This window comes from Eretmochelys imbricata, chromosome 23 (assembly GCF_965152235.1).
Source record: "Eretmochelys imbricata isolate rEreImb1 chromosome 23, rEreImb1.hap1, whole genome shotgun sequence".
Taxonomy (NCBI): domain Eukaryota; kingdom Metazoa; phylum Chordata; order Testudines; family Cheloniidae; genus Eretmochelys; species Eretmochelys imbricata.
The window spans coordinates 40354-58148 of NC_135594.1; the positions used below are offsets into that span (position 1 = coordinate 40354).

General features: G+C 40.0%; 1 protein-coding gene across 1 annotated transcript in view; it reads right to left on the reverse strand.

Moving 5' to 3' along the window:
- The window catches only part of LOC144279092 (leucine-rich repeat and fibronectin type III domain-containing protein 1-like protein), a 28554-nt gene extending 11702 nt beyond the window's left edge, over positions 1 to 16852 (reverse strand). Inside the window, exon 1 of the mRNA XM_077840534.1 lies at positions 15477 to 16852. Within this exon, the coding sequence (XP_077696660.1) occupies positions 15477 to 16852 (1376 nt within the window). The remainder of the gene's footprint in view (positions 1 to 15476) is intronic.
- Positions 16853 to 17795: the final 943 nt, after the last annotated feature.

The following is a 17795-nucleotide window of genomic DNA, read 5'->3' on the forward strand; positions in this document are numbered from 1 at the left end:
AATGAGTATAATGTTTGCTATATTGATCAGGCAATATGTCACCTCTTCCTCAAGAGTGACTGTTCGTCTCTTTAATCTATGGTATATTACCCCTTTCTTAATAATAGATGAGAACTGCTATTTTTAATTTTTATGTTTGCTCTATAAAAACAGAAAAGAAGTTTACGTTACCAGCTTTTTAACACACTATATAGTATTTCAATTATCTATGTAGAAACATCACTATTAAATATTGATTCATCTACTAATTTACAGCATGGAGTTGTGGCTTATTAAAGTTAGATGATCACTGGATATGAGAGAGTAAATTCAGTGTCTAGGAAGATATTGCCTTTGATGATATGAGATCCAGTTCCTAATGGACTACAAACATAAGTCAAATTCTTATAAACTATTAATCGTTTGCTCCTTGCACCATGACATAAATACTGAGTTCTTCTGACCTATACCAGAGGTACAGCATCATATTTTGGAATGTGCTGTTCCACTGAGAGCAGAGAAAAGATATTGTACATTAAAAATTAGGAGCTACTGCAATTTTTCTTTTGGGTACCCGTACTTGCTGCTATCTTAAATCATGAGGCAAGCCATTCCTGACACATCACCCCATGGTTCACACAAGAAATGGACAATGCTGCTATTGGACAATGGTTTAGCAAGCACCACACTTCATTGAGTCACATAGCAGATTAATACAAATAAAGCATCATCACCTACTGGCTATGTTAGTGGCCATGGTAGGAAACAGAAGCTTAAAGAGGAATCATGTAAAAGGATTGAGGAAACAGCATAGTTTTCTCAAAGTGTGCTGAGAAAAGCATAGAAACAAGATTTAAGAATATAGTTGAACAAATGCCCTTTGCACCTTTTCTGCACACCGTCACTTGCCACATCTGCAGATCCCTCCTATAAACTAGTTTACATGTTTTTGCACATAGATCAGTGATCACCAACCTTATTTGTATGGTGTCCCTCCCCTCGTGATGGAATAATCACATTACTCCCCCTCGCCCCAACACACACCCATCCCCACAAAAGAGAGTCTTGTACCAAGGCCACTGAAACATATGAGCCTCTTTCCTGACTTGTTCTTTTCAGCCACTACTCTCTTTTCTTTTAATCTTTGTTCCTCTAGCTGTAATTTTTGCATCCCAATTTTGGGTCTTTTGAGCTCTTGTTCAGTTGTTCCCCTCTTTCACTCTCCGCCAAAGGCTAATAGAGGCTGCCTGGATGAAGGCATCTGTAACAGTGTGCAAATGTCAGCCTTCATTCCTGAAACAAACAGGCATCCTGGTCTTCACCACCTGTCCTGCTAGAATTATTTCAGCAGGTAGGACAGGGTGGCTTCACCAGAGTCTACAGCACAGTTTAGACTGATACCGCAAAAGCCTCTGCTCCCACCATAGTGCACACATTTGCTCTCAGTACACTACTGGAGATGGGCCCCACTGCTGGTTTATTCCACCTGCTGTTTTCCTGCTGGAAGTTATTGGTGGTCCCAGCTGCTGCTTTGCACTACTTACTGCTTACCAGGTGAGCAGAACTGCTGCCAGGCTCTGGTTTTACTGTCCATATAACTGGAATTGCAGCTGAGCTCTAGCCAAACAAGATAACTACACCTCCCACCTCACCACTTCCAGGTGAAAAGGGTCCAGTGATTTAACAGACCCACCAGATTCCCTATCCGTGAGAAATAATACTTGCAATAAACCAAAAAACACACACATTCTTTTTACTTGAATCTTGAGTCCAGCGCCTCTCGCCCAACCTTGGCAACCACCAGTGTTTGTCAGGGTGATCCTGAACCCAGTCATCATCCAGCCATTGCCCAGGTGATTCCCAACAGGATCAGCTCCAAAATATCAGCCCCAAGTACAAAATTTAGCCAAGCTGAACCCCAATGTCCCCAAACTATCCACAATTGTAAATATGTAAACAGGGCACTGCTTCCCTCAGGCGACTTCCATGCTTCCCAGCACGTGACAGCAGAGAATACAGATGACAGAGAAATGAGGTATTGAGGAGAACACAGTTGAAACTTAAATAAGGTACAGCCTTTCTCAGTCATTGCCCCTTGGTCTCCAGCAGATGTCAGCAGAGCTCTCACTCAGTTACCTCCCTTCTCTACTAGGCTTCAGGCTACAGGATTTACAAACCTTTGTTCTCTAACAAACAACTGGCTTGCCTCCAAATGATATGTTAGAAAGCATAAACATAGCAAACAACACACAATTTTCAATTTAACAAATAACAGTAGGGAGGTGAATAGATGCGTGTGCTAGTCTTTTTAAAAAATATGTTATTTAATTGTTCCTCTATGGATTAAATCCAAATAAATTGGTTTCTAACAAAAAAACAAATGCATTTAGTAGTTTTCATGAAAAAGACACAACCTGTCACACTACACAACCTGTCACTTCTATGTCACACTGCAACTCCTTCAGTCATTTACAACAATGGAAAGTGGGTGAGAAACACTGACAAATCAGAAGGGAATGCAGAGTGCAGAAAGGGTATGCACTGGTGTAACTAACTGATGCCGGATAGCAGAGAATCAGGTCCAAAGTGTGCAAGAATTTTTAATTAAAATGAAAGCTGATTCTTAAAAAACAACCACATGTTACACTGAAAATGGTTTCACTTTTAGCCACATAGTAACATGCTTTGTTTCACTGTCAGAGAAGTGACATTACATAAAATATCAATGCCTAGAAAAAAATATAAATACTGTATACTACACAGACAAAAGCAACGTTAGCTTGAAATATCATACAGCAAATCTTCAAGGGAAAAATATCTACCTTCCTGCTTATAAAGGCACATCACTGAGACTCAGAAAATAAATGAACCAGTGAATGAAAAGTGTGATTGATTTCCCCCCCGATGAAACCATACAAAACCAACTGTAATGTGCACTAAGTACTGTATTCTGGAGATTGGAGAAATTTATCATGCCATTAAAATAGTCATTTTAAGTGTAAAAGAATTGGAGAACTAGAGCATTTCCTATATTAATATTTCCAAATGTTAAACCACTGGAGACTTCAGCTATAACTTGATTGCATGCACAGTTATGCAAATATAATTTGAAGTCCAATAGAAGAACATTTAATGCTTAATATGTACATAACATATAGGGTAAAACTGTCAAAAGTGCTTAAGTGATTTAGAAACATTTGAAAATTTTTCTCCTATACACATACAGCATCGGTAAACACCAGTGTGTATCCATTATAGCATACATAGTGGTGGTATATATGAACTGAGAAGTAATTATGACCTGCTTCTGCTTAATGAATGAAAACAGTACTCATGTCACCACTGTTATGTTTCACAATTTTAGTCTATAATTGTCTCTCAAATTACACCTATCCTGCTGAGCACCATTAGCAACTGCCATTTTAAACATAGTAGCTGAGTTGCAAATTCTCAACAAAATGCATCAAGCAGACATGATACCTGGGAAATGAATAATAAATTCAGTTAAACATTTATAAGCAACTCTCTCAAGTAAAACAAACACCTTTAACCAATGTTCAGTGTAAATCCATGTTGCTCTCTTTAGAAGCATGTGGCAATAGGAAGCTAGCTTTCACCATGTGTATATTTTAAATACAAATGAGAGTGAAAAAAAAAGAAAAATAAAACATCACTGAAATTGCATATAATAATGCAGTAAATATAAGCAATTATCACTTTGATGTGCAAGTAAAATATAATTAGTTTTCACATTATTCTATGTCATCATAGTAGAGGGCGGTGAACAGCTTGTGTGTGCCTGGGCTGGTAGATATGCATGACAATTTTGCAAGGTTGTAATTGCTCTCCCTTTCTCTCTTATTTTGGACTTTATCCTGGATTCCTAGTGCAGCCAGCGATGTAAGTAGAAGTTCTGGGTGTATAAGAAATACACAACACATCTCATCATGTGCCTGTACATATAATACTGTATACACAAAGCAGGGGTCAGACTGGAAAAATACAAATGATGTTATTCTTCCTGGACTCTGCTGATCTGTGTTGCCAAAATGAGATACCACCCACTATGCAGATCTTCATGATCTGATTGGACCTTTTCTTTCCTCTGTATTGTGATCAGCAGTGAAATAAAGTAAATGGCAACACCATTAACTGTCGTTATTAAATTTCTCAGTTATCACCAATTAATATAAATAGGGCAGTTCACTTAGAGGTATTGTTTTAGGCTGTTTGCAGACTCAAGCAGAGATCACTGCATCAGTTAGGCCAACATAGCTATGTTGGTCAGAGGTGTGATCTCTGACTGACATAGCTGTTCTGCAAAAGCCCCAGGTGTAGACACAATTATACTGCACTTTTGCTGGTATTATAGCTTTTTTTGCTGGGGGTGGGGGGAGGCTGGAATAAAATATGTTGTCTTTGAAACAGAACCTAAATGAAGTCAATTCCATTAAACATGATCCATTTGTCCAGATAGATTCAAATATGTAATCAGCATGAAATTTAGCCCTCTGCAGAGGGCCAGCACAAAGACTATACACAAGAGGGATTTAAATGAGCTGGCCCCTTGCACACAGGTGAATTTCACCCTCACTGAACATTTAAATACACAATAGTTTATTCCTTCTCCCAGGAAATAAATTCTGTTATGGAAGATTAATTGGAAAATTATCCACATAGAAATAGAGTTTTAATTTCCTAAAACTGGTGCAATCTCATGATGATGGTGGGCTGACACACAGGGAATATGACAATTTCACAAGGGTTGGAAACTCCTAATATGGAGGTATAGCACATGATATATGTATACACACACAAGTAACCATAAGACACAATAAACAAAGGAGATTAAAATTTGTTACATTTGCATTAAAATTCTCAAGGGAATTTATTTTAAATGAAATATAATATATGGCCCCTGAACAGTCTCTAAATCTGGTCTCTCTCCTTCAATGAGCACGATCCTCTAAAATTTGAAATTATATATTACAACTCCTATTTTAATATGGCAAGGCAAGGTCTATTCATGGTTTTTCATATGCCCCCAGAAAATCCCTACAACCAGGGCTAGAACTGCTGAGAAAATGCAGGTTAAATTGAAAGGATGCCATTAACACGTAGAAGGTGCACTCAGCAGACACAGCTATGATAATATCCTCACAATATCATCTGCACTGTAAGGAGTTTTGCAGAATAAAAACTACAGTATGCAGACCTGTATGAAGCTGCCCGCCATATGAGTACATTGGCTCTTTGTATTAGCTGCACTTAAAGATATCCATTTCTGTGAAGCATTGATGTTCTTGACAGATTACTATCTGCACCTTATTCACTGATTTCTTTTAATAAGGGTTTGCTCTTGTCTATTGTGACAGCGAATATTTCATTTTGATATGCTGTCTTCCTTGTGATGGACTGCCAGTAATCTGACTAACTAAATAACACTCCCCATTGTCTCAGGAGCTAGGTCAGGGTTACTAATCTCCATTTTAAAGAAGGGGAAACAGACCCAGAAGTTAAGTGACTGGCCTGAGGCAACACAATTAGTGGTAGAGCCAGAAATGAAACTCACATTTTCTTTTTCATTTATCAGAAATATGCACCAGTGGGGAAAGTGTTATGGGGATGTGTATTCTGAACTTTCAGAATTGATTTCAGAAAAATAAGTGAAGAAAAAAATCGACTAAGCATAGAACTGATTGAATACTGAACATCAATAGCAAAATATGGTTTCCTCAATAGCTGGCTTCAGCCACCTGCGTACTTATGGCTTAGTGTCCATCTTTGGTGTGGCTACTCACTCATCTTTAACTGGAATTGGCTGGTTCAGGGTTGGGGGAAGTGAGTACAAAAGACATAGTGATAAGCTTAAAGCTGCAGAATACACTGGCTTGTCACAATGAGCAAAATGTCCTGTTTCACAATGCAAAACTGAAGCTGAGTGATTTAGGGAAAAGGAATGTGAAGCTAAAAGGAGTTTTGCACAGACTCTAAAATCACTGTGGAGCTTGGAAGGGACTAGACAATTGGGGGCAGTGCAAGTGTTAAAAAGTGTAAGTGTTAAAGAGAATGTTGATGATTTAAAAAAAGGGGGGATACTTAGTAAACTGAAGAAGAAAAAATGAACAACAGCAACTAATACTGCTTTTCAGAAGAAAAAGTTTAAATGTAGCAGCAGAGGTACAGATATCTAAGTTGGCTGAGACTCAGAAAAGAATAAAGGAATCCAAGCAGCAGTAAAAAGAGAAGATGCTAAAATACGGCTGTTAATAGAGCCGAGGCCAAAACAAATAAAAAGTCTCACCTGTGAAAAATGTATTGAAACCTGAAATATAAAAATAAAATGAGAACTACTTACTTTAGGGGAAGCCCAAAGAAAAATGAAAAGGTATTTTGATGGCCAAACTTCTGGCAAGGAGTATGAAATGGGAGTTGTTCAGGTACTTGTGCAGTACGTCTCAGATAAAAAGTCCTTTCCAAAAGCCAGTTGGGAGGATCTTTGCTGTATCATGGACAAGGCTAGTAGTATCAGTAGTATACCTTGTTCTGCTAAAGGATGGAAAACGGGTGTTGAATCAATGGTTGCATGCTATGCAGCTGAAACTGACAGAGGGAAGGACAGAAGTGAATCTAGGGTCTGGTCTACACGGGGGGTGGTGGTGGTGGTGGGATTGATCTAAGTTACGCAACTTCAGCTACAGTGAGTTGACTGCTGATGCTCCCCCATCGGCTCCGCCTCTCACTCTGGTGGAGTACCTGAGTCAACGAGAGAGCGCTCGACTAGACTAGACTAGACACGATAAATCGACCCCCGCTGGATCGATTGCTGCCCACTGATCCAGCGGGTAATGTAGACAAGCCCTAACTGATGTAAAAGGAGAGAAGCAACAATATTTGTTTTCTGTTTCAGTTGTTGATCACTGCAGGAGGCATAGCATGAATTAGATCAGGATCCATGGAATTTGTGATAAGGTGGCAGCTAACACATGCAGGAAATATTACAGTTACTTACTTCAGCAGATCATCGAGGTACCGTCCATGAGTCCACCTACCATGCCAGGAAAGTGACTGACCTTCCCTCTGAATGTGATTAAGGACTAGCAGAGTACCATTACCAATCCTAAACACACTGGAGTAACAATGCCTCCTACTCCAGAATTAAAGCAAGATATGAACCATGGCCAGAAACAGAAGCAGGACTTGATAATGGACTATTGATAAATTGAAAACATCGGATTATGTCTATTAATGTACAGTACCGAATGATTACCAATAGTATTGAATTTAACAATTTTATATTACCACAGCAACTATGTCATGCAAAATATATTTGTGATTCTATATGCAAATTATACCAAACATGGTACAATATTTCAGATAGTCAATGGACGGGGTAGAATTGGGGAAAATTTTGTAGCCTGAGAAGTGAGAGAGTCAGGAGAAGAGAGAAAAAAAGAGATATAGGAACAGTAGTGGGAGTTGGAGCATTGGGAACTTCAGCATGGAATCCCAGATATCACAGTAGCACTTTGAATGCACCCTTCAACTGTGTGTTAACTATGTGTTATACCAGGGGTCAGCAATCTTTTCAGAAGTGGTGGAGTCTTTATTTATTCAGTCTAATTTAAGGTTTCCTGTGCCAGTAATACATTTTAACGTTTTTAGAAAGTCTCTTTCTATAAGTCTATACTATATAACTAAACTATTGTTGTGTATAAAGTAAATACGTTTTTTAAAACATTTAAGAAGCTTCATTTAAAATTAAATTAAAATGCAGAGCCCCCAGATCGGTGGCCAGGACCCGGGCAGTGTGAGTGCCACTGAAAATATGCTTGCGTGCTGCCTTTGGCACGTGTGCCATAGATTGCCTAACCCTGTGCTAAACAATCTGTTCCACCTTGTATTCAGCTGTGACACTCTGAATACATTTCCCAGACCTGAAGATGAGCTTTGTGTAAGCTCGAAAACTTGCCTCTCACCAACAGAAGTTGGTCCAATACAAGATATTACCTCACCCACCTTGTTTCTGTATTATCCTGGAACCAGCACGACTACAACAATGCTGCATACAACAGAATCTCTTGAGAGAAGGGGGGGAGGGCTCTCCTGTCCTATGCAGTCATAAACATTAATTTCTTAGGGATCCTGAACATCAGGAAAGAGCACAGAGCTCTCCCACAAACTAAAAGCCTCAGGAGGCTTTCCTTCCTGTGGCTTAATATTGAGACAAGGTACTCCTCTCCCACATAGGGATTCTGGACCCAGTGCTGTCACATATTCAGACATTGTTTTCAGAACAAAATCAGAAGCAATGGCCTCTGTTACATTTCCTCACCAGCCATTTACTGCCCTGTGTTTCTGGGGAGGGGGAATAAATACAAAATAAAATCCCGGAACAAAAAAATTAACCAACCAGTGGTAAAATAAAATGAAACCCAATCAGACTTTTTAAACCCTGAAAAGAAAGAGGACCTAAAGCCCCCATGAAGCTAAGAAGGGACTTCACTGTTGCTATTAAGTTCACATGGAAGGGGTTATGATTCTGCAGCAGAAGGTGTTACTATAAAATACACAGAGAGATATGCAAAATAAATGACAAGCCACCAAAAAGTCTCCACTTCAGTAATGTACACAAGACCAAACATTTTTTTAAAATGTGTATAACAGTGTAGTGTTCCTCAATTGAGACTGTGCTACATTCCAATGTCCGGTACATTTTTATGGGTGAGTTATAATAAACTCTTGCATGAAAAACAGGATGTGGGGAGAAGCAGAAGGGAGTGAGTGCTGTAACTATCTGCAAGGCCCCCTAGTTTTCCATGATTATATGCTCACAAAAATTCATCATTCTTCTCCCTTTCTTGCATTCATATTGTGGATGCGAATTAATGTATTTACAACTGTCAACACGTATCTACAAAGACCAAAAGGAAGAAGAAGAAGGAAGAGTGAGAGGTACATAAAGGAGGTGAAGGAGTAGGTTGGAGGAAACAGATTGAGAAGGGGAAAGACTTATTTAAATGATTCAGTATAAAATGAAATTACCATAGTAACTGCCATTCACATGGTCTAGGCATATGCTGGCTATTAGACCTTGCTCACCTTCACAAAGTAGAAACACGTTTGATACATCATGTAGTTGCTTATGGTGGTTCAAGAACTGTCTGGCAGAAGCTGATTATACAGAGTTCTCAACAATGGGCCTAGTTTCCATAACTTCCCCTAGGCTGAAGGAAGCCTTTTGCTTTTGTAAGATTTCTACAACAAGGTCCAACCACTGTCACTCTCTGAATATACAACTATATAGGTCTCTAAATCTTCACACAATCACTAATTTATCCTCATCATCCTCCTGTGAAACACACCGGTAGCATTATCTCTATTTCACAGATTGGGATCATGCCCGTGGTTAAGTGACTGGCCGACGAACACACAGGATTAGCATGGTATTTGCAGATTGCTAGTTCTCGTTATTCTGCACTACCCACTAATCCATGCAACTAAACATTTATGACATAGCACAAACAATGTAACAATTTCTCAGATAACCACACATACCAAATTAAAGCACAATTACTAGTCCTTGTCAATTCAGTAGAACACTTCTGTTAAGAATCTATATTCGCTGGTTACTCGCTGTGGGAGCTGAACTTCAATCTTTAAGAAGCCTATTATACTACAGATTATTATATTTTAGTATTGCTCTGTGATTTGAAACATAATTTCTATTATAGCTTTGTTGCCAAACTGAGCCTCTCAATTTACAGAGATCTGGGTTCTGAAATGTGAAAGGAATGTGCGAAGACGTTTTTAAAAACTTTCTTCCAAAGAATTGTTGTCTAGGAACACGGCCATCTAGTAGCACCAATTGATTTAGCTGTTTTCAGATGGTCTTATTAAAGAGATTGTATGAGTCATTTGTAAATTTATAAAGATTTAGAAAGTTCAATAGGCATAATTTAAAATTGTCCCCATTGTTTTGGAATATGTTATAATATCTAACTTGCCATTATTCCAGGAGATGAAGAAGGGTGTAAAATGGCTTTTGTATCCCAAAGGGAACTTTTTGCAAAAAATTCAGCTCACAGTGTTCAGTGTTTCACAGATTCAAGAGCTGATGTTAGCTAGTCAGCAGCAGATATACTTTTACCCCTTACTAAAATTAGCACTAACCATAAAGTAGAAGTGTGAAGGAAAGATACTTATTTACCGGGGATTTAGGCCTATCCAGTGACAGTGCTAATCTGCACTCTGTCAGTTCTTACAGGTCTTTCCCTAATCATTATAATGTATGATACAAATAATCGCCCAAACAACTCCTAACTGCAGCCCTTGTCTAAGAGTAACACACTTTTTTAATGAACTTTAGGCCAAAATTTGCCCTGTGCCCCACTGAAGCTAACCAACTTCTTATAGTTTTTACTCTGATTATCTGTAATTTACTTCATGGTTTGGGGTTCATATTTCATGCCACTATTTTTCTCATGAAACGAAGCACTAAAACTTCTCGGCATGGAGTACACTGCTCTCCATTTTTCAAAAACTGGATTTTCCTAGAACTCAGCGGTAGGTTTTCATCAAGGCACAAAGAGAATAAATAAGCAATACAAGCTGACAGATATTCGCATGCTGTGGTCCCTGCAAGAACTAGACATTTGAGGAAATGTTTTCAGCAACATTCCTCTCTGGATGATCTACTCAGAGCTGAGTAAAGCCATTAATAATATTGAACCTTAGCTTGAGTTTACACCTTTCTACCTATGAGCCATGACAAATGATGCAGAAAAACATTTGCATTGTACATCAGGACATGACAACAGCAGAATGTTTACTGTCTTCACAGGGCTAGAAAATGTTTTATGAAGATAAGCGTCTTAGACTGAGATCTTTAAAAGATCTAGGTGATTTAGGAGTGCAAGTCCTAAAATTCCACCTGTAAACCTTACCTCAAGGACTTGTAAAAATAGTTATTTATATTTAAAAGAAAAACAAACATTAGGTTTCTGATGGGCCTATGTTAGAATAGCAGAAATTAGAGATACAGAAAGTCCCATTGCAGCACCTATCCCATACCCTTTTCGGTGTAGCTCTGTTGCCTGTAATATATTTTCTGTAGCATTATCCAGTCTATTTTTAAATCTACTGGACCTGATTTTCTTCTCACTTACACTGTTATAAACTGGGAATAACTCAATTGAAATCAAAGGCATTATAATATGGGAAAACTGGTGAGAGAGGAGAATCAGGACCATTATTTTTAGAAATGTTGTCATCCTTCTGGAACCTACAGAATGGAATACTGATTGATATACTCAATTGCTAGTTCCTGATTCAACTATAATCTTCCCAGTTTATTTGCAAGGACTATAAACAGAATGACAGACCACATACTGGAAATGGGAGCAGTAACACACACAATCTGCATGATGCCCATCAAAATCTATGGAGGTCAAATAGTTAAGCCAAGCAAGTTTTACAAATGCTCCCCCCGCCCCCCTCCCAGGTTATCTCAAGTGCTTATATACGAATGCACAAAGCCTTGGAAACAAGCAGGGAGAACTGGAGGTCCTGGTGATGTCAAGGAATTATGACGTGATTGGAATAACAGAGACTTGGTGGGATAACTCACATGACTGGAGTACTGTCAAGGATGGTTATAAACTGTTCAGGAAGGACAGGCAGGGCAGAAAAGGTAGGGGAGTAGCACTGTATGTAAGGGAGCAGTATGACTGCTCAGAGCTCCGGTATGAAACTGCAGAAAAAGCTGAGTGTCTCTGGATTAAGTTTAGAAGTGTGAGCAACAAGAGTGATGTAGTGGTGGGAGTCTGCTATAGACCACCGGACCAGGGGGATGAGGTGGATGAGGCTTTCTTCCGGCAGCTCGCAGAAGCTACTAGATCGCACGCCCTGGTTCTCATGGGTGACTTTAATTTTCCTGTTTCAGAGTAACAGCCGTGTTAGTCTGTATTCGCAAAAAAGAAAAGGAGTACTTGTGGCACCTTAGCGACTAACCAATTTATTTGAGCATGAGCTTTCATGAGCTACAGCTCACTTCATCGGATGAAGTGAGCTGTAGCTCACGAAAGCTCATGCTCAAATAAATTGGTTAGTCTCTAAGGTGCCACAAGTACTCCTTTTCTTTTTAATTTTCCTGATATCTGCTGGGAGAGCAATACAGCGGTGCATAGACAATCCAGGAAGTTTTTGGAAAGCGTAGGGGACAATTTCCTGGTGCAAGTGCTAGAGGAGCCAACTGGGGGGGAGCTTTTCTTAATCTGCTGCTCACAAACCGGGAAGAATTAGTAGGGGAAGCAAAAGTGGATGGGAATCTGGGAGGCAGTGACCATGAGTTGGTTGAGTTCAGGATCCTGACACAGGGAAGAAAGGTAAGCAGCAGGATACGGACCCTGGACTCAGGAAAGCAGACTTCGACTCCCTCAGGGAACGGATGGGTAGGATCCCTTGGGGGACTAACATGAAGGGGAAAGGAGTCCAGGAGAGCTGGCTGTATTTCAAGGAATCCCTGTTGAGGTTACAGGGACAAACCATCCCGATGTGTCGAAAGAATAGTAAATATGGCAGGCGACCAGCTTGGCTTAACGGTGAAATCCTAGTGGATCTTAAACATAAAAAAGAAGCTTACAAGAAGTGGAAGGTTGGACATATGACCAGGGAAGAGTATAAAAATATTGCTCGGCCGTGTAGGAATGAAATCAGGAGGGCCAAATCGCACCTGGAGCTGCAGCTAGCAAGAGATGTCAAGAGTAACAAGAAGGGTTTCTTCAGGTATGTTGGCAACAAGAAGAAGGCCAAGGAAAGTGTGGGCCCCTTAATGAATGAGGGAGGCAACCTAGTGACAGAGGATGTGGAAAAAGCTAATGTACTCAATGCTTTTTTTGCCTCTGTCTTCACTAACAAGGTCAGCTCCCAGACTGCTGCGCTGGGCATCACAACATGGGGAATAGATGGCCAGCCCTCTGTGGAGAAAGAGGTGGTTAGGGACTATTTAGAAAAGCTGGACGTGCACAAGTCCATGGGGCCGGACGAGTTGCATCCGAGAGTGCTAAAGGAATTGGCGGCTGTGATTGCAGATCGATTGGCCATTATCTTTGAAAACTCATGGCGAAAGGGGGAAGTCCCAGATGACTGGAAAAAGGCTAATGTAGTGCCAATCTTTAAAAAAGGGAAGATGGAGGATCCTGGGAACTACAGGCCAGTCAGCCTCACCTCAGTCCCTGGAAAAATCATGGAGCAGGTCCTCAAAGAATCAATTCTGAAGCACTTACATGAGAGGAAAGTGATCAGGAACAGTCAGCATGGATTCACCAAGGGAAGGTCATGCCTGACTAATCTAGTCGCCTTTTATGATGAGATTACTGGTTCTGTGGATGAAGGGAAAGCAGTGGATGTATTATTTCTTGACTTTAACAAAGCTTTTGACACCGTCTCCCACAGTATTCTTGTCAGCAAGTTAAAGAAGTATGGGCTGGGTGAATGCACTATAAGGTGGGTAGAAAGTTGGCTAGATTGTCGGGCTCAACGGGTAGTGATCAATGGCTCCATGTCTAGTTGGCAGCCGGTGTCAAGTGGAGTGCCCCAGGGGTCGGTCCTGGGGCCAGTTTTGTTCAATATCTTCATAAATGATCTGGAGGATGGTATGGATTGCACTCTCAGCAAATTTGCGGATGATACTAAACTGGGAGGAGTGGTAGATACGCTGGAGGGCAGGGATAGGATACAGAGGGACCTAGACAAACTGGAGGATTGGGCCAAAAGAAATCTGATGAGGTTCAATAAGGATAAGTGCAGGGTCTTGCACTTAGGACGGAAGAACCCAATGCATAGCTACAGACTAGGGACCAAATGGCTAGGCAGCAATTCTGCGGAAAAGGACCTAGGGGTGACAGTGGACGAGAAGCTGGATATGAGTCAGCAGTGTGCCCTTGTTGCCAAGAAGGCCAATGGCATTTTGGGATGTATAAGTAGGGGCATAGTGAGCAGATAGAGGGACGTGATTGTCCCCCTCTATTCGACATTGGTGAGGCCTCATCTGGAGTACTGTGTCCAGTTTTGGGCCCCACACTACAAGAAGGATGTGGATAAATTGGAAAGAGTCCAGCGAAGGGCAAGAAAAATGATTAGGGGTCTGGAACACATGACTTATGAGGAGAGGCTGAGGGAACTGGGATTGTTTAGTCTGCAGAAGAGAAGAATGAGGGGGGATTTGATAGCTGCTTTCAACTACCTGAGAGGTGGTTCCAGAGAGGATGGTTCTAGACTATTCTCAGTGGTAGAAGAGGACAGGACAAGGAGTAATGGTCTCAAGTTGCAGTGGGGGAGGTTTAGGTTGGATATTAGGAAAAACTTTTTCACTAGGAGGGTGGTGAAACACTGGAATGCGTTACCTAGGGAGGTGGTAGAATCTCCTTCCTTAGAAGTTTTTAAGGTCAGGCTTGACAAAGCCCTGGCTGGGATGATTTAATTGGGGATTGGTCCTGCTTTGAGCAGGGGTTGGACTAGATGACCTCCTGAGGTCCCTTCCGACCCTGATATTCTATGATTCTATTTCTGAGCCTCTAAATGCCAGATCGGTGCAAAATACACTATATTACCATTTCAACTACATGTGCAGTTTACACTGTTGAATTTGGCCCAGTGCATCCCCAAAATAGTAGTATAAATTAAATATGCAATGATGGAAACTGATTAGGGGCATATGCCATAATGTGTATGATACAAAAAATTAGAAATATATATCTTCACGAGTACATTTATAGTATATATAATACAGATACATAATGCAAGCTCCTACAATTAGTATTCTGAATATTTCCTCTTTCCCTATATTTTTAGATGAATCATATACGTTTAGTTAGCATAAAATGTAAATAATTTTTCACTGATCTTTTGCTTAAAAATACAGATGAATTCAATGTTATCCATATGCAAAAAGTCACCATTCCTGTGATTCAAAGTCACTGCATTAACAAGTTAACTGAAGTGTTTCTAAATCTCGGGAGCCATTTTGATGCAAGTAACTCTCCTAAAGCTCATGAAATTGGTCCATGGCCATGCCCAGGAGTTGGAAGCTCTGGGTTGTAATTCCTTACTCTGTCACAGACCTGTGAGAACTTGGGAAAGCCACTTCACCTCTCTCTATATCATTTAGAAAATGTGGATAATACTCACCAACCTCACACTGGTTGTTAGATTGTAAAGCTTAATTCCTGTCTATGAAGTGTTTGGAGATGCTTGGATAGGTAGCACCGTAGAAGGTAATGCATTATTAGTAATATTTATTATAATTCCTCAGTAACAGGAGACACCAAATGAAAAACAGGCTATGAAAGGCATTTCCCATAGCTCCCTTCATTAAACAGTTAATGCCTGCAACATACCTGGCATTACATCAGAGAATTTTAAATATACAATCATTTTCTCTTATTCCCATCTGTTAGTTCACAATGACAATTGAACTACTATGTGAATAGGATTACCTGTAAACTAGTATATCATCAGAAGAGCTGTTATACTGAATCTGGTACATTCGTATTCCAGGAATATGATGCTGGGAAGGCCACTGTATGAGAGCAGAGGATGAGGTCAGCTCAGCAACCACAACCTTCTTCTCCTGCTGAGCTTTAGTTTCATTAGGGAAACTTGACTTAGCAGATATAAGAATGTCTGAAGGCCCAGACTCAGCATCTTTCTCACAGTTGGTACTGTTAGCAAGATGAGGATAAGGATTAACAACAAGTTCAACAGGAGCCGTAGATTCTCCTGCAGCATTTGATGCTATACAAGTAAATGTACCTTTTTCTGTCAAAGTAGTAGTTAAAATATCCAGAGTTCCATTCTCATAGGAAATTGTCCTAGATGTATTGGAGACCAACTTCCCCTCGGGGGAGATCCAGCGAACATAGGGATCCGGGTCACCGACCGCTTTGCACTTCAAAGAGACACTCTGTCCCTCCATAACCACGAGTTTTGGCGTTCGATGTGTTATCATTGGAGGTTCACAGACAAACTCCCCCTCTTTAATGGACCAAAAGTACTTGCCCATCAATTCCAGTGGTGAGGCACATGTTTCTAGATCATCTTCTCTGGTAAGGCGTCTCAACCACACTAATTCACAGTTGCAGTGTAGAGGATTCCCTCCAAAGCTAAGCACCAGAGAGGACAATGGAGACCCTTTAGATTTAGCATACACAGGGATTCTGGAGAACAGGGGGTCAGGGGGAATTTTTTTCAATTTGTTGGATGTCATGTCTAATCGAGCAAGTTTGTGAAGGTTTGAGAAGATTCCTTCTGGAACAAACTCAATGAGGTTGTGATCCAAACTGATTGTATTGACATTAGAAAGCTTTCCAATTGTATCCCAAGGAATATTAACAAGATTATTATATGATAGATCCAGGTCCTCAAGTGTTTCAATAAAGTCATCTAAAGATCCAGGAGAAATATAATTCAATTGATTGTTACTGAGTATTAAGTGGCGAAGATTAATTAAACCTTTGAAATTATCCTCATTGATACAAGTCAGTCTGTTACTATCCAAATGTAATGCATGAAGGCCTTTAAGATCAAAAAACGCATAAGGCATGATTTGACTTATTGTATTTCTTGATAGTGTCAAGTGAATAAGATTTGTCATGTTTGCAAAATCCTTTCTTCTAAGTGTGGTGATGAAGTTATCCATTAATCTTAGTTCTGCTGTTCTCCTGTCAATGCTGGGGGGCACAAAGAGAAGCCCAGTCTTCGTACAGAGGATGGTGAAGGATGGAGACAGGTTTTGACACATACACCGTTTTGGACACATCATAGCCTTCACAGCAGTGCTAATAACCAATAGATAGATAGCCAGCCTTTCCATTGTAAGAAAGATAGCAAACCTAAAGGAGAAAACAAGAAATCCAGATAAAGCCATTTTAATAACAAAATTTTTGAAAGACCATTTATATCTAAACATTTGTTATAATTATGGCTCCTGAATAAATCAGACATGCAATTCTAGGCATTACTGAAATGACTTAATTGATAATGTAAGTCTGGGAATCTGCTGAGCTAAGCCATTAAAATTCTTAGCTCACTTGATCTGGTTATCTTATCATAAGAACTCATAGGCCTGATTGTAAAGCAAAAGTGCATTGCTCTCTGAGGTTAACAGAGGTGTGATAAGACTGTAGGGAGGTCTGCTATTTGTGGGGACTGATCTTGAGAATCAATTACCACTCCTCCAGGACTAGCTCTTCACGGACAAGCATTAATGATGGCTTTGGAGGTGACTTGTCCTGCCTTACAAGTTAGAAGGAAATGTTGGACAATGGTGGTACCAAGTGAGCTAAATACTAGGGAAAAAAAGAATTGAATGCTAGGGATTACATAGAATCTATTCATTTACAGGAACCTGAAGCATCCAGAGGTAAAAGTAATCTTTCTCTCCACACACTTTGTTTAGGAGACATTTTATGAGCAGCCCAAATTAACATTCTTTTTCACATTACATTTGATTTTACGTTCTTCCATTTTGTTGCCCATGTCTGTGAGTGATACAGCACGTAACACAATGAGGCCCTGATTCTGACTGCAGCCTATGCATGTCCAACAATACCAGAATGTACAGTAACAGAAAAGTACAAATTACATACAATGGACTGCACATCCACTGTCATAAATAAAAATCCAACAGTAACCACTCATGGCAGGCATAATATAAATAATACTCCTCAAACCACCTCTCCATTTCTTCCCTAAATGCCTGAGAAAAAGACAGGCTTTGTTCAGCAGGTTAAGAACATAAGAATGGCTACACTGGG